The sequence below is a fragment of the Manacus candei genome, unplaced genomic scaffold (assembly GCF_025592945.1).
Source record: "Manacus candei isolate 608988 ecotype Guabito, Panama unplaced genomic scaffold, ASM2559294v1 h1tg000034l, whole genome shotgun sequence".
Classification (NCBI taxonomy): Eukaryota; Metazoa; Chordata; class Aves; order Passeriformes; family Pipridae; genus Manacus; species Manacus candei.
This window is the reverse complement of record NW_026138082.1, coordinates 5,627,107-5,653,082: the sequence shown is the minus strand read 5'-3', so window position 1 is coordinate 5,653,082 and position 25,976 is coordinate 5,627,107. Positions and strand designations below refer to the sequence as shown.

The 25,976-nt window shown below is 36.9% G+C and overlaps 1 protein-coding gene across 8 annotated transcripts in view; it reads right to left on the bottom strand.

Annotated features, from left to right (window-relative positions):
* The window catches only part of PTPRK (protein tyrosine phosphatase receptor type K), a 395,313-nt gene that overhangs the window by 91,854 nt on the left and 277,483 nt on the right, over window positions 1-25,976 (bottom strand). For all 8 annotated transcript variants that reach the window (XM_051792097.1, XM_051792099.1, XM_051792101.1 and 5 more), the window contains exon 8: window positions 5,200-5,502. In XM_051792097.1, the coding sequence (XP_051648057.1) occupies window positions 5,200-5,502 (303 nt within the window). The remainder of the gene's footprint in view (window positions 1-5,199; window positions 5,503-25,976) is intronic.

Below are 25,976 nucleotides of genomic sequence, written 5' to 3'. Positions count from 1 at the left end.
GCATAAACTTCAAATAAATCTGCACTAATAATTTAGGGTTTCTTTGTACTTTCTCACAGATCAGCTTTTCTGATGTCTTTCTCAAAAAATGCTCATGTGTCCTGCAACCAGTTTTCCTCTCTCACTGATATGCCAACAGCAAAACTTAGCTACCCTCTGAAAAAAGGAAAGAGGATTATTTTCTCAAGATGAAGCACAAACAAGTTATCCCAGGCTCCTTTTACTCAACAAGAGTAGGTTCGTTATACTCAGTTTCAGTTCACTTTTATTAAAGACATAAAAATTCCTCCCTTATTTGACTACTTTGACACTAAATTTTGTCACTGCTTATGCCACATAGGTCACTAGTCTCTCTCTTAGATGAAGCACTGAGGTCAATATGTTTAGCAGTGACATTTATGGACAACTTCACATTGAAACTTTTATCTCTTGGTCGGGGGGTTCTCTTTGTTAACTGCAACCATTTGCCAATTTTTCCCCCATTAGGATTAGCATACCCGGTTCACTTGACATCTATGAATGTGTCACTCAGTTAAGTGAGTTACACATTTTCTGAGACAGTTTGCCATTTCAAACAATCTTTGCAGCCCTCCTTTGCTGCAATGGACATAGTTCACATCCCTGCGTTAACTTTTTCTCCCAGGCGGGCTATTTTTGCAACTTTTCAAGTGCTACTAGTAGATCTTTATGTTTTTTCAAAGCTCCTTGAAGCATTGCTTACTTTGATCAAAGCATATTTTCTACCTCTTCTTTCCACCATCATTTTCCTAGGGTGCCAGAACAACTGGAAAAGTAGGAACAAAAAAGATGCTTCTCATAGCAAATTGAGGTGGGTTTTTTGTTTGGTTGGTTTGGTTTTTCATAAAGGCAACTTACAAAACTTACTACTATCAATCATGGAAAATTACTAAATGTCAACTATTTCCATAAATCCTCCCTCTTGAAGTTGGTGAAAGGTATTTCCTCTTCACACATTGCCTTGATTTAACCTCACCCAGTAACTAAGCACCACCCAGTCGCTTGCTCAATCCTCCCTCAGCAGCTGGATGGGGCAGAAAAAAGAAGAAAATAGAAATTATAAAAGAATTAGACTATCTAAAACAAATTATATGCATTGCAATTGCTCACTACTCACAGACTGATGCCCAGACAGTTTCTGAACAGTGGTCCCCAGTCAGCTTTCTCCCCAACTTATATACTGAGCATGACATTCCATGATATGGAGTATCCTTTTGGCTATTTTGGGTCAGCTGTCTTGGCTGCATCCTCTCTCAGCTTCTTGTGCCCCTCCAGTCTTCTTGATAGCAGGACATGAGAAGCTGAAAAGTCCTTGACTTAATATAAACACTACCTAGGAACAACTAAAATGTCAGCATGTTATGAATATTATTCTCACCCTAAATCCAAAGCACAGCACTGTACCAGCTACTAGGAAGAAAATTAACTCTATCCCAGCTGAAAGCAGGACACACATTTAGACACTACACGAAATATTTCACTGTTTCTATTCATTTCCCCCCCCTCTAATTATAATTTATATACATATTTCCCCCTTCCTCTGCTGTTACCCAGAGTGGCAAGCTTGTTGGAGCTTTCCCAGGAGTATGAGTAATGGTTGGACAGTTGGTATCGTAGCTCTAGGTATTTCTGCATGCGGCTGAATGATCCACAGTCTTTGAAAGATCAGGGAACCGCATTTGTGTCCAATGAGCATGTCCTTTGGCTCAGAACAAAGCTTTGGTATACTTTAAGCCCCAAAATGTGTAGTTATCCTATTCGAAGTGATCCTTTTCAATTATTTGTTTGCCTACTATTAGATGACACACTCCCTTACTGGTTATAAAATCACCACTGAACACTTTGAGCTTCACAATTTGCTTTCTCCATAGCTGTTCTCTCAGAGCTAATGTCACTACTCCTGTTTCCAATTAAAAATTAAGGAAGCGTTTATCTGGTTTATCCCATTCATCCACTGCTTTGACAAAGGGTCCCTCTGAGTTGGCAGTGCTCTGGTCAGCAGGCAGCTCCAAGAACATGTGCACGCTGCTGATTCATGCTAAGTGATAAATTCACTGCTGGTTTTTGTACTTTGTTTCTAAATGCCAAACATCATCTTTGCTCAGCATGTATGCAGCTCCAGGTTGTGTGAGCCTTCCTCTACTTCCTTTATCAAATTCTTCAAATGTTGTCCATCTTCTATAGAAACAAGGAGAAGCAGTGGGTCCCTGTAATAGCACAGTAATGCTGAGTCCCTGATGCTCTCTTCCCAAAGTGAAAGATGTTTCACTCTTAAAACACTCAAAAATTTCCTTATTTTCATTCTCTTTTTGCACAACTTGTTTACCATTGTCTCTCTCAAGGGCTTTGTTTTTACATGGAATACAGCTTTCTGAAATTACTATAACTTACTTTAAGATTAATTCTATCTTTCCATGTTACATAGAAATACTTAAACTACCAATTATTCAGATCTAGCTCTGGTCAAAAGAGAGCCTACCTTCAGACTGTCAGATATTCCTGGGCTTTGTTTTCTTGCAGATATTGAATTACAAGCTAATGAAACTGTCCTCATTTATCAGTCATGGCTCCAAAGGTCTGAAGCATAGATTGTGACTCTTACCCCATTCTTCTACTAATTGTTTCTTGAGTTAATTCTGCTCCTGGTACCATATGCAGCTAAGTTACCATTCAGCACTCTGGCAGGTCTGACAATTTTTGAAAGACCCACAACCCAGCTGCACAACCTTACACAAATGTGAACCTTTGTGAAAGACTACAAGAGATCCACCCTGCTGCACAGTGGAGCCTCACAGAAGTCCAAATTCCTCTGCTTTTAGGGAACTCCAGAAGCTCAGAAATTTGTAAAAGTCCTGACAGAAGAGAGGAGACGAGATGATCGATGTAGAGAGATGAAGGGACAGATTAAAACAAAACAACAACACCTAAAGAGAAGAAAGGGACAGCTTGGAAGCATGGGTATGACAAGAAAACATGGGGTAGGCATTTCTATCTCCAACAGTCCATAAAGTTTTTGCTTGTTTAGCAGTACCTTATGAAAAAGAATGGCACTGAAAAGAATCCCACACTATAGAAAAGCTAACAAAAAACTAATTATCAGTTGTCATCTGGAGTTTTCAAAGTTTCTATTTATGAAAACTATACAATGTAAGTGCACAATTTCAGATAGCATGTAATCAGGGGCTATTTCTAATTAGTGGTATTTGCAAAAATGAAGGACAACACTCTACTTCTATTTTCCTTTTCCTAAATGAATCACTGATAATGCCTTCATGATATAATTAACCTCATGCTTATTTTACAGAACCTGCAAAAATCATGAAGACAATGAAGCTACACCTGAGCACATCTGAAACGTGGGACACAGAATCACATATATGACTGTTCCTCTCATCATCTTAGTCTGAGTTCTGCTTTAGGCTGCAAACTGTCTTTTAAAAAAGTTTCAGACATTTGATCACTCAGACATGGAACTAACATCATACACATAAGCAGTCAACTACAGGATTTAGTTCATTACTGCTATGAGAGCTCAAGGAAAGACACAGGTGTGAATCCCTCAGTATTGCATGTTGTCTGCATGCCATGTACTTTGAAACACATGGCAAAATGGACAAAGACTTTCAAGTCAACAGTAACTCAAAATTAAAATCTGCATTCTATTCCCAACAGTTTCACAGAGAAAAGCTCACAAGAGGCTATTTTCAGGTCACAAGCATTATTACCACCAGTGTGTCTAAATATAGGTACCTTTTAAAATGTATTAGTCCTTCCATGAAAACAACATCTGCTTGAAATAGTTTGCCTTAGCAACTTCTGTTCACTGGGTGAGGTTTCTTCTACACTATAGTACTTGTGACACCAAAGCTGATTCAAAACAAGTTCAGTGACAGCACACTGGCATACTAGCTTAAGACCAAAACCTGCCTTGTGTGCATCATCTTTCAAGAATAATCCATAACAAAAACAGAAGACAAAATATACATATGCACTTCACTCTGTTCCTGACAAGCACTGCTACAGTGACCATCCACCATCTCTGCACATCTAACTAGATAAAGGATATCAGAAACCATAACCAATAAGTAAATTCAGTTAAAAAGGAAAAGTAATCCATTTGCCATGGACTTAAAAATATTCCTATGACCTTCTATTTAACCTCAAGGAAAATAGCAACCATTTCTATCTATAATGTAAACACAGACACAGAAATAATTCATCATGAATTATAATTAACTTTAAAAAATAATTTTAATTCCATGAAATATTCTAATTCTCTACTTGTCAATAAATCTTCATAGGATGCATCTATGTGTCTATAGTTTTCTACAGTTCCTCACATTCTACCTATTTAATAAATTGTTCTCTCTTCTTTATTGCAACAGTAAACATAGTCCTCTTTTATTTCTTATAAAATTGAAAATATATGGAAAAAGAGTGCTACCAGATTCTAACATTGACTGCTATCCATATATTTCCCATTCATTTATTTTACAGGCAAGCAAACACAATACCTTTTTCAATTTTGCTTTTTTATACATCTACAGTCTTACATTAGTCCAAGTATTCTATTTTTGTTACCTATGGAAGTATCTATTTTCATTTTGCTGTTGTCAATACTTTCATGAAATGTAAATATAAGAAAAGGAAACTAACATTGTTCTTTGCTACCACATTTTAAATATTATGAGGGGAAAATATCAATTTTTATTTTAGCATCTTTGATACCAAGATTCATGGCCTAACCACTGAATGTGTCACCACTAATATATATACATCTATTCTTTATTTCTTCCCAGCTAAGGTAAGTTCACCTCTCTTGTCAATGAAACTTCATAAAAAGAATTTTAAAAAGGAATCACAGAATATCTTGAGTTGGAAGGGACCTATAAGGCTGATTGAGTCTAATTCCCAAGTTCTCAAAGTAACTTTAATTTGATGGGTGGCTTTCAAATAGTTAACAGAGAGATTCAGTTTGACTTGTGTTTCATGGACAGTTTTATCTATATATGCAGGGTGACAGCTATAACACTTTTATAGCTACCATTTTGGGGCTAATTAATACATTAATAGAAGACAACTTGCATCCTTCAGGACACATATTGTAACACACAAAGTCATTTCCTACCATCTGTCTAGACTAGACCTGGATGTAATTTCCATAAGAGCATTTACACATACCATCTTCATCTGTCTGGATAATGGTCTCCTCGCTCTCCTTCCTCCCTTCTGGGTTGGTTAAGATCATTTTGAGGCTGACATTCGTGTAGGGTGGCAAGTGATCCACGACGTGCTGGGGTGCTTTGGGGTCCATGTCCAAGCAGTCTGCTTTGCTCTCATTGTGTCCACAGAAGTAGTGGTAGCAGATAGTGACATTGAAAGTATGGCAGCGAGTGATGTTGTAACCCAGAGATTCCCAATCCACTGCGATGTGCCTGGCCTGGATCTCAGCAATCTTCAGTGTTTTTGGTGTTCTCATAGGTTCTAGAAAACAGAGTACAATGAAGAAAAACACTGTTAAAATTCTTCATCCTTGCACTGAACTGTAGCTGGTAGATGATACCTCCAGGAAAGTGAAAGTAAAGAAAGCACCCAACAAATAGACAAGTATCATCCTTTGCCCAGGTACCCCGAAGGCGAAAAAGCTGGCAGTCTTTTATTCTTTTTACTTCATTCTTCTCTGTCCTCTCTTTGCAAGCTTTAATCCGTGATTGAGACTCAGCAACAGTAGGACAAAGAACGGTTAATTATCAGTGGAGTGATTCAAAGCAATTGAGAATACAGGCAGCAGATGCAAGAAAAGTGACCAAAAGGCCACACAGCTGTCACTGCTGGCTTCCCTTCTTGATTTTCCCCTTACCGTTTGTTTTTTTTTTACCTGCATAAATTAGATAATACATCATAATGGTAAAGAGTGAACATTCATTACATTATGATTTATCATGCCACCAAGCAATGCTATATACTAATTATACTAATTACCTTACTAAGCTAGCAGTTACAAAAATGATGCAGATATTAATTACTGTTTATTATTTTAGCAATGAAGCTATTCATTCATGCAAAACCCCTCAGAAATAGTACAAAAACGCTTTTGGGTATTCACATTGTAACCCAATTCTTTCAAATCACCAAAACTGTGCTTGTGCATTACTCTGAGTGAGTAATCTCTGACCTGCTCTCCAAGCTCAGCTGCTCTCCACACTTGCATTTCCACCAGCAGAGTACGTGATGCTCCCCAAGCTGTCATCAATCTTTCATTGTCTCTCTAGTGCATTTATTCCTCATGCAAGACTAACTTTTATTGTTGAACTTGATTAAAATGATTACACAATGAAAATCATGACCATGACTGTATATACTAGAGTTTCAGTGAAAATATACCCTGCTAATACAGGCTTCATCACCAGAGAAAATAAAGCCTGTTGTAGTACATAGCTTCAGCCTTGCGTCCTTGCTATTTTAAGGTTAAAACAGTCGAGATTATCCAAGGAAGTGAAATATAGGACTTCTCTTTCTGAGCATAACCGTTCTTTGTAACTTGCCTTTATGAGTTTCAACCAGGCAAAAACTAGCCAAAAGCACAGATGGTATACTGAAATAAGGAAATGTGAATCAGTGTAATCTATTCAGCATGCAGTTTGCCAGACAAATTGCAAACATTTAGTTTCAAACATCAAAACAACCAAATTCTAAATATAACATAAAGCTATTCCTAGTAACATGACAAGTGTTAAGGATTAAAAACTACTCGTATTTGTTCCCATGATCTATCCTTCCCTTTCTGGATTTTGAACAAGCATGTTACCTTTCCCCTTAAATACTGATTTATCATATATATGGTGAAAAATACAAATGAATAAGTAGAATTCCTGGGCAGTAGCTTTCTGAACACTCTGTGCACTGTAACAATAGAGATTTGAAGCGGAAGGATAGCACTGAAAAGGTCCTTGAAAGATAAGAGACTTGAAGAGAAGGGGGGGAAAAGGGGTTTTATAGAGCAAACAAAGGCTGGTGCTTTAATAAGTACAGGGAGGTGTGAGGTGGTCATGGAAAAAAATGTACCAACACAGTAGACCTACTGAAGGAGCTGGTAAGAGTCTTCAAAGAATCAGTATCCACTGCAAGCACTTTGGAAAAAACTGAACACACTCAAGTGTCATAGAGGAAGATAACTGCTGAGACAAATATACATGTATATTTATATATATATATATATATATATGTATATATATAATCAGCCCTTTTCTCATCTGAATGACAGTGAAAAACCTAGTTATACATACTCTGATTTAGAGTTTGAGGCCTAAAAGAGTAAACATATCCTTCACCAAGGAAATTGGAAAACTTAGAAGGCTAAATTTTCCTTCTAAAATGGAATGATTCTTCTCATTCTAATAATTTCCTCTTTATTCTACTAATCCAGGTTGTGCCTCCAACCACTCCCACCAGAGATGGAATTCAAACCTGAATTCAAAATTTATTGGAATTAAGACAACATAATACATGTTGTCTGATGATGAACGATGAAACTATTAATGTTTGAAGCCAACTGAACAGTAATGGAAAATATACTCCATTTTTCATCTTGCAGCTTTCAAGACAAGACTTAAACTGCATTTATGCTATGCCATACGGCACTTTCAAAAGAGAAGGAAAAAAAAAATAAAAGCTTTGTTAATCTTGAAGAAAAATTATTTTACAATTCTATGCAAATTTTACAAATGTGTCACAGTATCAGAGGAGATATTGAAAAGCATTTTTATTCACCTGTCAAAAAGGAAAGAATGAAAGACAGAGTGTGATCTCGCTTTCTCACAACTATTCCATTCTTTGGCAGAAATTAAACAACTTCTGCAATATCGAGATGGTAATTAAAGTCTGCAGAGTCTCTCAACAGCTTTGGTAAACTCTGCCAACAGTCCCACTGCTCCTAAAATAGTGCTTTAAAAACACAATTTTCCTCTTGCTTCTGGGCAATGTTCATCTTGGGAATCTCTAGAGGTAAAGACCAATTGTTTTAAACTACCATACCACAAAGCCTCCATCTGTAACACCTCAGTAGAAAGCAATCATCAAATAATTACTTTTCTCAGATAAAACACTTGAATTTTTGAGATGGCTTCCCAAAAATCTCAGCCATCTCATTAAAAATAACTTTTAACTCTTGATGGGGGTGAAAAGAAGTGTTCATCTGCTTTTTTTTTCCATTTCCCCATCACAATTTAGGGTTTGTGTTTCACTGAAATATTTCCTTAATCCTACTGGAATATAATTTCAATTTATGTATTCTCTTCTGATCTCTGGATATTCTCTCAGTATTGCTAATTCCAGAAATTCAATTCACATCTTGTCTTCCAAGTGTTTTCCCATCTTTCCTCTTTCATTCTCATCTAGAACTTTTATCCAAAATACATGGATTTTCAAGCCCATGACTTCTCACTTCTTTGTTGAACTACCCAAGTCAAATTGGCACCCTATGCTAAAGAGGGAAGAAAAAAGATGCTCTCAATATACCTGTTCATTCCTTGACCTGTCTGTTGGAGTTTCAATGACAATGACAGAAGGCACTTAATATTTTTCAAACATTAATCTACCAATTACCCCTGTGAGATATGTAAGCAATGTTAATCCTTTTCTGTGAGGAGAAAGAGGCACAAAAAAGGTTAATAGCTTGTTCAAAGCTACACAGTGATTTACTGCCAGGGCCACAAGAAAACTGAACAGTGCTCTGGCCATCAGATAGCAGCAGTAAGCAGCAACAATTCAGAGACCTCATTTACAATTTATGTGCCAATGCTCCCACCAAAATGCTAACTCCAATACTCAGCTTTAGTCCTTTTTTAAAGAGTTTGTTTTCTTTTTTTTCAGATTTTCTTAAAACAAGTTTGAAAAAGAAAGTGCTCAGACACTAAGTGAATATCTGAGCACAAGGACGTTATTTGAAAAACAATAATTTTGTTTATTCATTTAGAAAGATTTCTTGTTTCAGAGCTCTGAAATTTAATGAAACAAGTTTGGGTTGTTTTGAGTTTTTTTGCATTAAATCTTGTATTTAAATTTAAAATTTTGGGGAGAAGATATTTGTAATCTACTTTTTTCAAGCCTTTTTTTGCCAGAAGAAAACATACTTAACACTGGAGGAAGTTCTTTGTGGTGACAGCAGAAAGTACGCTGACTTCTGTTGTTGCAGGAAATTCATATCCTGTGACTGTATCAAGCTCTTAAACACAAACATCCTGACTAGAAGAGTTAGATCTTCAAACAGAAATATGGCAACAAGGCATATGGAAGATTTGGTGCTGGTAGCAGTGTTGACCTGTAGATTCTCCTGAGCCCCTCTAATGATGACAGGCTCCCTTCTACCAGACTCTGTCTGCCCATGGGCTGCTGCTATGACCTCCACCCCATTCCCATCTCTGCTTATGGCCAGCTTCTCTCTCTGCCCTTTGCTTTTAATGCTTGGCCATAGCCAACTCTGTAATCTCCCTTCTCCTCACCCCTGCTTTATCTCTGGGCAAACAAATACTACCAAGTGTTCACTGACTCATATCTATCATCCAGTCTGACTGCTTTTACTCTCAATGAACCAATTAAAAACAGAGGCATTGAGAGAATATCAAAAGAACAGAAAAAACCAGAATGATAAGGGATATCTACATTCATACAGATTACTAAATCTTCAATCCTTATCGAGAAACCTTATAAAAGAATTACATGTACGTGGCACTCAATGGCAACAATTTATGGATCAAGAAGATTTAACCCAACCTTATGGGATAAAATAAAGAACATCTTAGTAATTCTCCAAAGGTTAATAATCCAGAGATAGATGGCGAAAGAGACAGAACCTGTTGACCCTATACCACCTCTCAACTGCACAGTGATTTAATACAATGCTCCAGATAAAATGAAATTCAATTTCTTTAGTGCTTGATAAGCAACACATGATATGACAGGTCAATATTGAGCCCCTTTGTAGAGATTATCTTCACTTACACAGAGATGGGAGTGAAAACAAAAGCCTTCACAGCTGCAGAAGCAGCAAGGTCAGAGCATGCATTGTCTCAGAAACTGTTCTTAATGATAATATATATTAGTCCACTGTCAATCAGAAACAAACATAAGTCCCAAAAGTTTTGACAAAAATCCTATACAATGAGGCCAGTAAAATATGACAAGTCCTCTGATTTTCCTGCCTTTCCCCAGAAATTCTAAATATTGACTGCAATACAGTTTCATTTAGATTTACCTGGTAGGGAAAGAGGAATTAGATCTTCAAACTGGCACACAGAATACACATTTGTTCAAATGAAACAGAAAACAATCACACAAATATTAAAGCACAAACATTTCAGATAAAGACGGTGCTTCTTGGAAACCAGCATATCCTGTCTATACACTGGGGATACAATTCTTTAATTGGGGTTGGCTTTTGGATCCTTCTTCCCCCTTGAACTCTTTCTAGTTTGGCATTACACTGAAGAGCTGACTTCAAGTTCCTGCTTTAACTACATTGACTGAAATTCATATCAAGTTTAAGAGTGATCCAGGCTGTCATCGGTGACACTGGAGGTGAAAACCAACTGGACTTGGAATGTGTCATAACGCACAAATTTGTGTGTTTGTGGGAACTGCAGAGATGTATGGGGCTTATATTAAATAAAAACCCTGACATACAAAAGCAAAGGTATGACCATTATTAAAGAAGTACAGTAACTTTTGTTTAAGGTAGTAACCCCATAATTTAAAGCACAGTGTTTCTGCCAGAGGCTCTTTTAATTATTTTGCCCTTACATTTTAAAACAAAAATTACACAGAAAAAATGTCCTCATATTTCCGCTAATATTCTCAGTCTAAACAGCCACTAGAATTCCCCAGACTTTTCTTCTATGAGAACATGAGCCTCTTTGTCCTGTGGCTTCTCCTGACCTTTCCAGGGTAACTCTTTCCTTGGCACATGGGAAATAAAAGAGGATTATTCTAAGATGTCACTGTGGCTCCTGCTGCTTCCTCGGTTCATGTAAGGTCCTACAAAAACAAAATGTTCCCAAAACTAAAAAAAAAAAAAAAAAAAAAAAAAGTTACAGTCCTGTTGCTGTAAAGAATTCTTCTAAAAGAACCCTGATGAGAACCTGGAAGAAAGGTATGAGTGAAAAGTTACAACGGAAGTACAACCCAAACCAGAATAACTGCCAGATGTGCGGTAAGAAAACAATAAACAAAGGTTTCTGGTTTGCTCATTTCAGCTGCATTACTCTAAATTATTACTTTTGTTATTAGTGAATGATAAATCAAGCAATGTTTTTTTGTACAGATACTAAGATAATAAACTTGATTAGGACTGTTGAATGTAGAAGCAATGTGGAAGCATATGACTCATTAAAAAGGATCGAACTAGAGTTACACATTTCAAGAGACAGCCACAACCTGAGCAAGAACTATGCACATCAACTGTGATCGCTTCTGAACTTCTGGGGGTGATCTGCTGTGGTCAAATGAGCATATTATAATAAATTATGTTATGAACGAAGCTAGCAAAAATCCCTAGGTTAGGTAAGCTGTCCTAGAATATCCACGATGAAGCCCCTATGTTTCAAGGATTATTAATCTACAAATCCAAAAGAATTTAGTTCAGACTAACTCCCAATAACTCCATTATTTAACAATGTGATGACAATACTGGAAGATCCTTCAAACATTCCAGAAGTGCCATGCATTTCAGCCTAATCTTCATGAACCAGTCTGTCTTTATGACAGAATAATTCTTGCCAATTCTACTCAAGTTTCTAGCCTGTAACTCTGGTAGACTTTTTATCATTTCTAAGTAGAGTTAAAGGACAGCTTTTAAGTAAAGGTTTAAATCAATTATCAGCATCTGCCTCAATTCCTTAACAACTACTTATTGATAGTTCATGAACTACTTATCTTCAGTCAGGGACTCTTCTACCTACTTATGTGTATTCCAAGCCAAAACCATGCCACATTATATTACCAACTGGATCAATATAGCCTTCTCATATGTTATTAGAATAAGTTACTATTCCAGATATTCCAGTGTTGGAGTATCTGCACTCACTCATTCTCATAATGTACAAAAACCAGGGCAGCTGTCTCACGTGTAAATGCAGGTTGGAAAGTCTAACTGAGGCACTTGGTGGTGGGTTTTTTTCCTTTGGTTTGTTTGTTTGAAGGGTTTTGGGGGGAGTTTCAAATCTTGTTCCATGTCAGTAGAGACCTGATTTTAGGGAGTCACATTTGGAAACTCAGGACTTCAATCTTTTTAAACTTAGAAGCATTAAGAAATAGTGAACATCAAAGAAAGAGAAGCTAAATGAAGTTGACAGAAGTAGTACAATTTGAAGTCTTTTCAGCACTCTGACAGGAAAGGAAAAATTAATAGGTATATATTCCCAAAATAAAAAATCAAAGGAATTACTGGGCATGTCCCTTCTCAAATATGTAACACATACAGAATACAAAACAAATCCAAATATGGATGCAAATACAAAACGAATCCACTTTGTGTGGATTAGTATGTCCATCTATTTATCACGTGAAATATGAACCCAGAACAAATGAAACTATGGTATAAACACTGTACTGGTACAGAAGATTTATTTTGGTGCAAACAAAGGTTATAATGCAATTGCATGAAAATCTACGAGCTTTTTCTTTTTTCACTTCATCTAGCAACTGACCTATTAAGCCAGCTTACAAATTTCTTATTGACTACATATCTCAGAGAGCTGAAGAAAACACCTGAATTATTACGTAAATAATCAGCTCCACTACACTAGTTTCAGTAGCAATGAGGGGATATTCAATATATTTTAGGACGTACCTTTTTGGATGCAAAATACAGCTGTCCCTGCATCAGAAGTACAGTAAAGACATAAATATAACTGCACTACAGACAATTATTTGCCCATTTCCTCTTGATAGTAGGTTTATTCTATTGCTTCCATGCATGACTAACAGTTTGTGCATCCTTAGCATGTAATCAATAGCTGCAGAGTCTTGTATTAGCTTGAGAGATTAGACATCCCTTGATAATAAATTCCATTGATTTCTCCAGTTTAGCTTAGCTGCAGAAACTCACTTTCCTTTTTTATTTTTTTTTTTAAGTCTGAGTTTAAATTAAAGGGAGATATATAGTCTATGAAGGGAGAAGAAAACCTGGCATGACCTCTTTAAGCTCATTCTTCCAAATAAACAAAACCTATCTGGCGGTGTAAAACATGGATCAGCGTATCAGCAGCCATCAGACTGCAAGAGAAAACACAGGGAAAGCCTGCCATTATAAAATTCCTAGGAAACTTGTCTAGGACTACAATTGTGAAGTTTAATTGTGTAAAGTCATTTACAAAAGTAATAGTGATAGGCAAAAATTAATCTTTGACTTTAAATATTAGGGGTATGGCTATATTAAATCAGAGTGGAAGACATCATCTAAAACAATAACAATTATATTATAAAGAATATATTGCAAAAGAATATATAATGTGTACTTACACACACACGTATACACTTTTTACCCACCTTAACAGTGAACCAAAGGATTAAACTCTATGAAGAAAGCATTTACAAACATTTATTTGAATATAAATAAATCATCAGTTTGTTTAGGTGATATATTTTTCATTTCTTTCCAATGCACATTCATAAATATGTTTTTATGGTTTTGTTTACAAACAATATATTTGGGAGCTTAGGATGTTATGAGTATTAAGCAAAATGACTAAGTTGGAGTAATGTGAATAAGCTAAATAAGAATTTTCTATGGATATCATTAAAGCTTCAGTTCCTTTCTCCTGTACTTTAAAATTTCAGTCCTCCAAGTTAGGAAGTATAAAAATCATCCTATGAAATAAATAAAAAAGAAGTGGAATAGAGTCTATAATAAATAAATAGTAAGCACAGAAGGGAGACTTAGACTGTGAATAAAGTTAGGGCCTCTAAAGTCACCTCTGATGACTAAAAATTGAAAACTGCAGGGAGCAATTATGATACGCATTTAAAACTTGTACATATATACATGTGAGTGCATGTACACTCACAGAGCGCTCATATGTGCACTCGTGCACTTATGTTCATTTCCCCACATGCAGACAAAACACCCATCAAAATTCATCCTCTGTCTCTGTACAACTACAGAAATGGTCTAAATCCAATTTTCTCCTGGTCCCATTTTGTCCCATCTGGATCCTGCAGCCCCTGTGGCCTTCGCTGAAACCATCCACACTGCAGTCCACTCCCTACAGCCCACAAGGCCTTGAATTTCTATCTGCATCACAGGCCATGAACTTGCCCTCCAAATGTTGTGTTTGTATGGTAAAACCAAGTAATAACTGTTGTTGCATCTCAGTCTGGTTTCGTTCGCAAAATCAATATACACCATTACATATCCCACAATGTATATATTGTATAGTGACAAATGCATATGATAAAAATTGGTTGAAACACAAATCCAGTAAGTGGTCTTAAACCAGAAATGACACTGTATCATACAATTCATCTGCTTTATACATCTTGTTCTGTCAGAGAAAATAGTCTAGGTGTTTACTTTTAAATGTTGAATGACCAAACCTATAGCTTCTATTGTATAAAGAAGTTTTCCTTAAGCAGTTGGAAATCTATTTAACAAATTGTCTTCATTTTCTTCATTGGTTCATACAAAGTTAAGAACACAAGTTGATAATATAAGCAAGTTTGCTTTCTTCGGACAAAAATAACACAGGTGGGCAAAGAAGAATTCTTCTAAGATTAAAATCTTGGATAAAATCAGAGACCATTTTCAAAGGTATGTAGAAAACTGCTATATATTCTAAAAATGCTGGTAAGGACCCAAGAGGTCAACTCTTCTTTTTAAGGTAGATACCTCACTACCATGAAATTTTACGGTCTTTGAATTTTGGTGACATGCTGTTACTTAAGTCACACAGTCATCTGCAAAAACTTGACTAAAAAAATCTTCTCAATCTATTGGTCAATCACCACTGCCAAGTGACTATCACAATCCAATACTTGTGCCAATATGAATAATCTTCTTAATCTGTTATTTCTTTACAGACATTTTACACAACAAACCACTTTCTGTGCATTTTAAGCATTCCAATTTCAATTCAACTGTCCCTTGATGTACCTATGAGAAAAAAATCCACATTCTTGAGTAAACAGGGAAAGTACTGTTTACAACTTACTAATGAAACAGTCATGGTGTTTTCATTAGAAAATACAGTCAAAAGTTGATAATTTCCAGAGAAAAGGGTGGTTTTTTCCTGAAAAGTTCTTTAAAACTTTCAGTGCTTTCAAAAAGGAAAAATGGTGATAAGGAATATTTACTTTTCACATTGACTTGCTCTGTCTGGGCAAAATGGACATGGCATCAACTCTCATTCCTACCACCATCTGGCTGTGAAGGTTTGCAAGGTCATGGGAAATGGAACCTAATCCTGCAAACCTTTTATTCCTGGAGCTGCCTTTGCTCAACAGAAGCAGGGCTCTGTAGAAGTGAGCTCAGAGGCACCTCTTTGCTACTGTGAAACATGGTCCCTGTAACAAAAAACATAAGAACAACAAAAAGAACTTAGAGGCACTAGCAAACTGGGGAAGTGTTTTCTAAAATAGGTCATGAAATTCAAAAAATACTTTTCCATTTAGCTGCATAAAACACTCAAAAAATTGCTCTGCTGCTTCACTTTCAGCCAGCTAGTGTTCCACCAAGCTATTGTTTCCTGTCCAAGCAGAAACTTGGAAATCATAAAATAATTCACCCTACAGTAAAAGAAGGTAATCTATTTTAGAAACAATTTTCTCTTTGCAAACTTCCTCTGAGCAGTTCTGGTTCATTCCATGATCCCAAGACACAAAAATGTTCCTGAAAAATGATCTTAAGAGTATTTTCAGAGAATCACAGAATATGCTGAGTTGGAAGGGAACCACAAGGATCAGAGTCCAACCCCTAGCCCTGCACAGGACTATCCCCAAGAGTCACACCATGTGCCTGAGAGTATTATCCAAATGCTCTTTAAATTCTGTCAGGCTTGGGGCTGTGATCACTTCCCTGGGATGCCTGTTCCAGTGCCCAACCACCTTCTGGGTGAAGAACCTTTTTCTAATATCTAATCTGAACCTCCCCTGGCACAACTTCAGGCCATTCCCTTGGGTCCTGTCACTAGTCGCCACAGAGAAGAAATCAGCGTCTTCCCTCCTCTTTCCCTCACAAGGAAGTTTTAACTGCAATGAGGTTTCCCGTCAGTCTCCTCTTCTCCAGGATGAACAGACCAAGTGACCTCAGCTGCTCCTCATATGGCTTCTCCTCAAGGTCCTTCACCATCTTTGTTGCCTCCTTTTGGACAATCTCTTTCTTATATTGCAGTGCCCAAAACTGCACACAATATTCATGGTGAGGCCACACCAGTGCAGAGCACAGCGGGACAATCCCCTTCTTTGACTAGCTGGGGATGCTTTGCCTGATGCCCCCCGGGACATGGTTGGCCCTCCTGGCTGCCAGGGCACTGATGACTCATATTCAACTTGCTGTCGACCAGGGCCCTCAGGTCCCTTTCCGTGGCACTGCTTTCCAGCATCTCATTCCCCAGTCTGTACGAACATTTAGGATTGCCCTATCCCAGGTGCAGAATCCATCACTTTCCCTTGTTGAACTTCATATAGTTGGTGATTGCCCAGTCCTCTAATTTGTCGACGTCTCTCTGCAGGGCCTCCCTGTCTTTGAGGGTGTCAACAGTTCCTCCCAGTTTTGTATTGTCTGCAAACCTGCTTAGTATCCCTTCCAGTCCTGCATCCAAGTCATTTATGAAGATGTTAAAAAGCACAGGGCTTTAGATGGAGCCCTGCAGAACCCCACTAGTGACAGGTCATCAGTCTGATGTCACCCCATTCACTATTACCCTCTGTGCTCAACCCATGAGCCAATTGCTCAATTACCACATGATACGTTTATGCAGCTGTGTGCTGGACATTTTGTCCAGAAGGATTCAGTTGACAGTAAAGCTGGATGAGTGATAACAGAAAAAGGTGGCAAACTCAGCAAAAGAAAAACAGTTTTAGATTAGATAATAACTTCTCCTCCTCCTTCACATAAATTAGGTGTTTTTATAAAAAGTGATTAATTAACGAGCAAATGATCTTTCGTTATAAAAAACAGATGGTGCTGTTAAATGCAAACCAAACAAACCTACTTTTCAGTCACATGCAAATGTAAAGGATTAGTTCTTCCCTTGCAGAAGTCATCACCGTTTATTTGTGTTTTGGGTGTACTACGTGTACATCACCTTTGTGTTTTCTTGTTCTAGATACCCATCTAGCAATATAGCTAGTTCAAGTTGTCAATCATATTCAGTAATTTTACCACGTTCGGACTTTCAAAAAGATATTGTACTGGAACAGTTGTCTTGGCTTCACTGTTATGGTGAAGCAACTGCCAATGTGCTACCCTAATCAGCTCTGCTGTAACAGTCACCCAAGAGAGCGTCAATCACTCCTGCTGAGTAAGTGGAGCATTAAATTATTTTTTTACGCCTGTGTTGTACATGCTGAATCACTGTCATCATACAATCACAACAGAATGCTAAAAAGGAAAGGCAGCCAATTAGTCAAGTCAAGACCACACTGGTGAACGCAGTATTAATTTGGAAGTGCAGCTAATTGCTGGACACCACCATTATGTCACTTAAATCAAATTTATTGCTGAGTCTAGTAAATGTTTAAGAATAAAAAGAACAACAATCCCTTCCTCCCACCTTTTGTTGCCCCATCTTACTGCTAACCTTTTGGAGATCAGCATAATGAGCACACATGCAATCTACAATCATCTTGTCTTGTAACTACAATCAACCCACCAGCTCACGACATTTACTGACAGCCATGATAATTTGCAGGATTAAGCATCTACTGTAAAATGTTTAAAAATATAAAATTCTTCAGAGCTGGTTTGAAGACTTTTATGACTAGTAATGAAGTGGGCTTTTTTTAACTTACATTCCAAATATACCTGACACTTGACAGCTTCTGCATTGCCTTTTGAGCTAATTCTATTCATATCCATTTCCATTCATACCAGCTAATGATGCCAACCTTATTCTGCCACAGGCCATGTTCTCCATAACCATCTTCTCCCTTTTTCCTTGATTTGAACCTTGAAGTTATGGCAGCTCTTGCCTTCCAAAATTCACTTGCTACTTTAATATTCAGGCAAAATTATAACATTACTATTGAGCTAAAACAAGGACATGTGCTAACAGTCAGAAAAAACAACCACTAAAAAAACCCCAAGCACATTTGCCTTTCCCAGTAGCCCTTCACTTGCTGCTTTTGACTTGGATATCTGGAAGGTAGATTAAATCATGGCACCATAGAACAATTCAGCTTCAAGGGGACCTTTGAAGGTCATATAACCCAATCTCCTGCTCAAAGCAATTGTATGAGATTGCTCAGGAACTTATCTAGTCTATTTCTGGATATCTCCAAGGAGGGAAAGTCTACATTCTCTCAGGATAGCAGGCATGGAAGGTATATAGGAGATATAAATATGACTTCAAGACTTAAGATGATTTGCAACTATCTGGTGTTTGGAACAAGACAGAAAAGTAGAGAATTCCACAATTCCCTAAAAAAAGTCAGATTTTTTTTAATCTTTCTTCACAGCAGCTGGCACTGGCCTCTATTAGATAACAAGGTTGCAGGCCTTGCTTCACTGTGCTTCACCTTGTTTGACACACAACTTTGCGGTTTGCAGAATATCAGAATCATTGCTTCCCATTAAAAATATTGTTTTTAACTGCATTATTTAAGATAAATGTGCAAAAAAAAAAGTTGAACAGAAGTATTCAGGTCTCCTCTTTTCAAACCACCTGGATGTAGCACTTAGAGCCATGCTTTAGTGGTGGACTTGGCAGCATTAGGTTTATGGTTGGACTTGATTATCTTAAAGGACTTTTCCAACCTAAATGATTTCATGCTAGAGAACAGAAGTGATCAATTTACTGTACTCTAATCTGTATATTTCCCACCATTCTTTAGAGATATTTGGCAAGGGGCAGACATTTAAGTAAAATGGGTTGGGGTCGTTGTTTAATAACCCTTAGGTTGCTATGTACATATATAGAGAAATTCTTTGATGGGTGGGGATTTTTGGTTCTTTAGAGGGTTTGGGTCAGATTTTACTTCTATTGAACATTATAATAGAACACAAGAACAGAAGTCAATCATCATAAGTGTGCAGTGATGCATCTACATTGCCTTTACTTCTTAATGAAATTAAAAGATGGAAAAAGCTAACAGTTATGTGAATGTACATGGCATAAAAACCAATGTTTTGACATCCAGACAAAATCAGGCATGTTAGAGTCCTGTAGGAAACTGGTTAATATCCTTTTTTGATCTGGGCTGCCATTGCAACCACCAGTATGATTAATGAAATGTATGCTTTCAGTCTCCATTTTAACAGCTGTAGTACCATGGTAGTGCAGTGCTTTTTCAGCATTACAACAAAATGAATAATCTGTATCAATTGGTTTTGAGCAAAGGCTTTATACAGAGACTGAAAAAGCCAACAATGTGATTTTCACAGCTAAGCATTTAAATCAAGCCATTTACTGAGAGGGTGAACAAGGCTATTTAATAATGAGGTCTAGCTAACATCAGATATTTCTCCCAGGGCTGCAGGATTGGCTTATCTAAGTGACACATAGTCTGCAGGAAAGGGGGCCGTATAAGAGAGAGTACAGGTTGTATTTCAAGCATAACTCCTGAATAGTTTCAGAGAAAAAGTCACCATAGCCATAGAAACTTCCAAACAAAAATGTAATCCATGCTCTACTTGCAGCTTGGTTCCTGAGGAATGTGTCCCTCAAGAAACATGTCCAGTAGGCATTCAACCCAAAGGACAACAGGCTGCTTGTCTTCTTTTAGACATAAACTCTACTGCCTAATTAAAACAGGGTGTATAAAATGAAGTTTTCTTCAGTTGCTGGGGAGTTTGGCAAGTTTGGGATTTTTTTTAAGCTGCTCTCCATTTAAATTCAGATGTTTTGTTTCTAGACACAAAAATCCTTGAGGAAATTTATTTGAAATGTCTGGTTGGTTTCTTTGTTGTTGCTGGCTCTGAACCCTCATTCTTGCCTAGCTATGTTGATCAAGCTCTGATGGAGTAGCATGCTAGGAAAACTGCTATCTGTCTTAGAAGGAATCCAAAATACTCTGAGTCAGTTTTAATTCTTTTCAACATGATTAATAGATCTTACCTAAATTCAAATTTACCTAAATATAAAATATCAGAAGAGGAAGTTATCCACAGACTTGTAAGCAATTAATTTATATTATATAGCCCACAAATGAAACAGCTTTATCTTTAATAGAACTGCTTGGAAACAGAGTCTTACATAACCTGCTGTTTACGTGGTGGTTTAAAAGCCTGATTGTAACAATCAGCATTTGGCATTTGCAAAGGACCTTTAAGAAAGCCAAAAGATACCAGTTTATATTGACAGCAAAATGATAGACTCCTTGCAAATATAAGCAAAGCTGTAAAATTTGTGTTATCCTTATTTCCATTTAAGCATGAAAATCCAACAACTTTCATTTCCTTAACATTCCTTGAAAAAAGGCAAGAGGATGAGAAATCACTTTAATGATACTGTTATGAAGTAAAAAACAAATGATGGAGCTGTAGCTATGATTACAATTACGACCATGCTATGGTATCGCACAGCTGATAATATCCTGGCCTTATGTGGCTTGTGCTACTGCTTGAGTTCAATTTCCTTCAGATAATGTATTTTGGTTCCATAATATGCTTCTTTGGTGAAACCAATAACTGAATCCAGTGGTAATTCCTCAAGGAGTTATAATTTATGGCAATTGTCTGTTTCTACGACTTTTCTCAGTAATTTGTTCTAATGATTAATAGCCCCACTGTTAAAGATAAATAATTGTGCCTCACTTCTAATTTAAATGAGCCTGACCTCAGCATGCAGCCATTTGAGGTTCTTACGTTTTTCCTCTTCTAGAGGAAAGAGGTGCTTTGTCCCTGGTAGTGTTATTCCTCTATATACATCTTGTATATTCACCTCCTCTCTGACAGATTGAAATCTTTAAGTCACTTTTTGTAAGACTGCATCTTAAGCCACGACTCTCTTTGTGCCACTTTTCGCCATTCATCCCAAATCTGCATCTGTGTGTTGAAAGCTCAGACACCAGATGTGCGTGCAGTAATCAGTATTTGTCATACTCACAAAATCACATCTTTCCTCCTAGCTGTGACCCTGTTTTTTTGTCACAGAACTACACAAAGAACTATTGATGACTGCTGATCCACATCCCCCAAAATTCTTTTTGTGCTTCTGTACTACTTCCAAATACATGCATTTAATTTACATTTGTGTGTAGACAGTGAGCCATATTATCTATACTACCTCTAAACTATCATGGGAAGAAAAAAAGTAGAAATCAAAATTCAAATTTAAATCTCAAAGCAAGTACAAAATTTTAACAAGTATAAGGTTATAAATTTATATAGTGAACTATTTTGGCTTTACAGATTCTCACTTCACAGCTCAAAATTTTGATTGCATTTTGTAATCAAAAGATCCAAAAAACCCTAAAGGTAAATACAAAAGGTTTAAGGGTAGTAAACTTTATCTGCATATTTGCTAATTCACTTTGCTTGTCACCCAAAATGAAGACCATGTATACACATATTTTTCTGAATTAAAATATGGCAATTATGTCATATTAACAACTGCAGAGAAAAATACAACAAAACCAGAAAAGAATGCCAATGCAGTGGGAAAGAGGGTTACACCTTCTCCCTATGGAAACACCACAAAAAAACCAGTCATGCTTGACTGCAAAAAACAATGATACAATTTTTTCTTAAAGACCGGTGTCTTGCTGAAAGTCACTGAAGATTCCCCAAGGAGAACTTGAATTAGAGTCAGAGGCCAAACACAAAGACACCTCTCTAAAACCTAATCCTCTTGCTCATTTAAAATGCTCCTGCAGGTCCCTGGTCGGAAAAATACACCACTGTGTTGCACTGTCAGTTTTACTTGCTTTTCTTTAGTGTTTTCAACACCACATAACTCAAATATCTGAACAAGTATCAACACAACTAAAATAAAACCAGATAATCTTCTCCTTTTTGTCACTCAGTGTCATATTTTTTCCCCTTCCAAAATACTATCTTCTGGCGTTATCAACATAACTGTTTAAAAGACAAATAGGCATTAGAAATTTAAGTGTTATTTCTGTGGGTTTATACAGAACTTGGTTGCTTTTCCACTGTCCTTCCACGATATTCCTGTACAGACATGGATTTAGGTACAAGGATCAGCTCTGTGTCTTTTCTGACTTAGGCTGAGCCTGAAAGTATAGCACATTTGTTGTCACCAGCACTCCTTAAGAACCGGCCAAATTTGTTCATAAATGAGTTCTAAAGAAAAAATTAAGCAGTAATAAGAGCAAATCAAGCATTTATATGTCATCTAAATAAAACTGAGAGAAGTCTTCATTCAGAAAACCATTTTACCAGAGTCTCTGTCTGTCACAGAACAAGAACTCCTCAGGGTTTCTCTTGACATGTCTGACAGCTTGCCAGGGTCTCCAGCAGACTCCACTCCATTCACCTGATGTCTCTTCGCTTTCTCCATAAACACTCCTCTTTCCCCTGTCCCACATGGCACCCTTAGACCCTTAAACTCCAAAATGCTCTATTTTAAAGGCTCAGGTGTATTAGATTCTCCTGCCACAGTTGAAAAAAAAAAATTTCCTGCTCTTTACTTGATCTAACAATGTCATCAGCAATTCCAAATACAGATAGAGCAACTCCAGGTACTTGATTCCCACAACTAGGCAAAAATCTAAGGTATTTTGCATTTTATTATTTGCAAATAACAGATGCAAAACTGAGGCACTCACTGTGAACATAAAAATGCCACAAAATGTGTTTATAGTCTTCGCAGCAACCAGAAAAGCATTAACCTGATTAACCTTCTCTCCACCATTGCCAGGACCTCTCCTACCTGCTGTTTTTCCTGGGCTTTGACCTGAATGGAGCATCTCTGAAGAGCTCAGGTTTTGTATGGGCAAAACCAGATGAGACACAACACTGAAAATTACGACTGGGATGCCAGCCTCCCATTCCCCTCTGCCCACCTCTCTTCCAAATCAACACGAGTCACACTAACGGAGCGGGGTTCAGACAGTCTTGGGCATATGCTGCGTGAAGGAGTGGATTGCCTCCTCATCCATTTTCCTTCAGTCTTGCAACTGAATACTATAAATCAATAAACAAGCTGTTAAATTGATTTTTTTTCCCCGTGGCTGAGACATTAGATGCTGAATTAACTAAGCCTTAAATAAAACAGAATTCCAGTAGAGGAAATTTCACAGTCTGAATTGAATTAGCACAGTCAAAAAGTACCCTGATTTTTCATCCTTTTCCACTTTACACAAGGAGTTGGAGTCAAGGAAAGTCAAGACAAAACCTGTAATAACAGTACAATATAAACTTTCCAAACTCAGGGAAAATCCTATAAGTTATGGTTATGGCTATTAATAACACAGTAAACAACTATTTTAAATTAATCCTTGTACTTTATTCCCCCCCACCCTAGAACTTGATTAGTTGACATACTGATAAACTATTAATGCTTAAAGCAGCTTTTAAAATTCTTGTGTAGATAATCAGTATATTGAACCATTATTATCACACTTATTAATTATTACACCTTAGATTTAGGTGAGGTATGTATTTCCATCTGTATCTTTCTGCTATTTAACAGATATGTCTCCTGTCACAACTATCAAATGTCCTGGAAAGCCTTCTCCAACACGCTTTTGTATGTCACTGGTAATATCAACCTCCAGTTTTGTGTACAAATATTACACAGTTTGCTTCCTTCTCAGTAGTGCTATACACCAGGTAACTCAGTAAATAAGGAAAACATCATGATTACTTTCCCCCCCTCAAACACAGAACAAAATAATACTTCATAAAATAGTGTAAAGAGAATTAAAGATTTTTTTTCAAAAATGCAAGCAAGGTTAGAAATTTTCTAATAGCAACAATGCACAGCATAGACATAGCAATCCATATTAAATAATTGTTACAGAAAATTAATTACTTCTTTATAATTGTGTCAGAATTAATAAATCACTGTTAAACCTCTGATATGGTATTTCTAAACTGGTTATGTGTTGCTAGCTTGTCTATGAATAGCAGCCCCATAAGCCCAAAGAAGTAAAAGGCTGAATGCTATTTTCTATGGCAAGGAATCTCTACCTAAACTATTTTATTTTTAAAAACTGAAAACTACAACCAATATGTGAAAAATACTCCAGATTAGGATACACAGAACTCAAAATTAGCTTTCTAACCCTGAAAATGGGTTCAGCACACTTACTCAGTTCTAAAACTAGAGGAAACAACTGTCACTAAGCACTGAAATACACAACAATCTCAGCAGTTTTAAACCAAGATTTAAGTGATTACGCCTGCTATGTACCCACTGCATAATGAAGCAGCTGCCCTCTCAGTTTATTATCACTTGTGATAATAAATGAATAAATTAAAAAAACAGTCCAAAAATCTAATTTCATACTGTCCTAACAAAACAGAAGAAAAGGAGGAAAAAGTTGTATATATATTGTTTTTTTCCTGGACTTTAGAATGCACTTAGCGTATTTTGTTTTAAATTAATTTCTTCAATTTTTCATTTTATTTCACATTGACCTATACTTTCAGGCTTTGTATTACATAACACACAATTCTTTCTCTTCCCTCAAACATATGGGATCGTGACCGCACCATTGTGTTATTTTCACATATATGACACTTCTGTAAGAAAATAGCAAACTCTCAACAATCTTGTTTACCTCTAAGTCAAGCAGCATTTGTCAAAACTGTTCCAAGAAGATCTAATTCTCTATTAACAGGACAAACATTCCATTTCAAAGTATGCCACATTATAAAACCATCTCAGTCTACAGAATCTTTTTTTCTGAAAAGGATACATTTCCATGCTCTTCAGTCAAAATAAAAACTGAGGAAAAAAATTCAAAGGTTAAAAAAGAAAGAAATTATGATATAATCAAGTCAGACTTTCAGAGTCTTCAAAACTGTCAAAAATACATAATCAGAAATGGAGGAGATGAAATATCTGCTATGGCAATAGAGGGGTTCAAAATGATTGAGCGAGCAAGAGCAAAAAACCCACAAAGTGAAAAAAAAATAAACCCTTTGCATTCCTTTCACCTAGCATTTGTTTTGCATTTGATATTTACTTCCCAGCTACTCCATGTGAACTATTATTAAATAAAAGCCTTCACATTTGATATGCCATGAAACTGCTACAATTACTCTCTGATAATCTTGACAGCTACTGTTGACCTTTTGCCATTTGCTGTGATTTTGCATAACAAGAATAATGCATGACATTTTTACTACAGGAAAACTTATGAAAGAGATAAACATTCTAATGATGAGGAATATTTCTTTATGCTCAAGGTCTAAAGATGTGAGCACCCATCAAGATGGACATGACTATGGTCATGCAACCCTTGCCATGCCCAGTGCAGGCAGCAGAGCCCATGCTGGAGCACTGCACACCACCCAAGCCCTCCCAACTCTAATAAGCATCATAGCAGGCTTTTATATAGCACAAAGGTATGTAACCTGTGCTTCAGCACTCAGCTTATAGTGCTTATAAACATCAAGGTTTTCCATTCTATTTAAGTTTATATCTAAGTTCCAGATTCATTTCCTTCCCCACTTCACCATTTCTGCTCCCTCTCCCCTAACATACATCTTCTGGCACCCTGAAGAGGATGGCTCCTCTGTTCCTTGACAAGACAGCTAAAAACCATGATCAGCATCAATGCAGGGACCATCATCATCATGACTGGGCTTCGCGAACGAAGATTTGGGAAGGTTC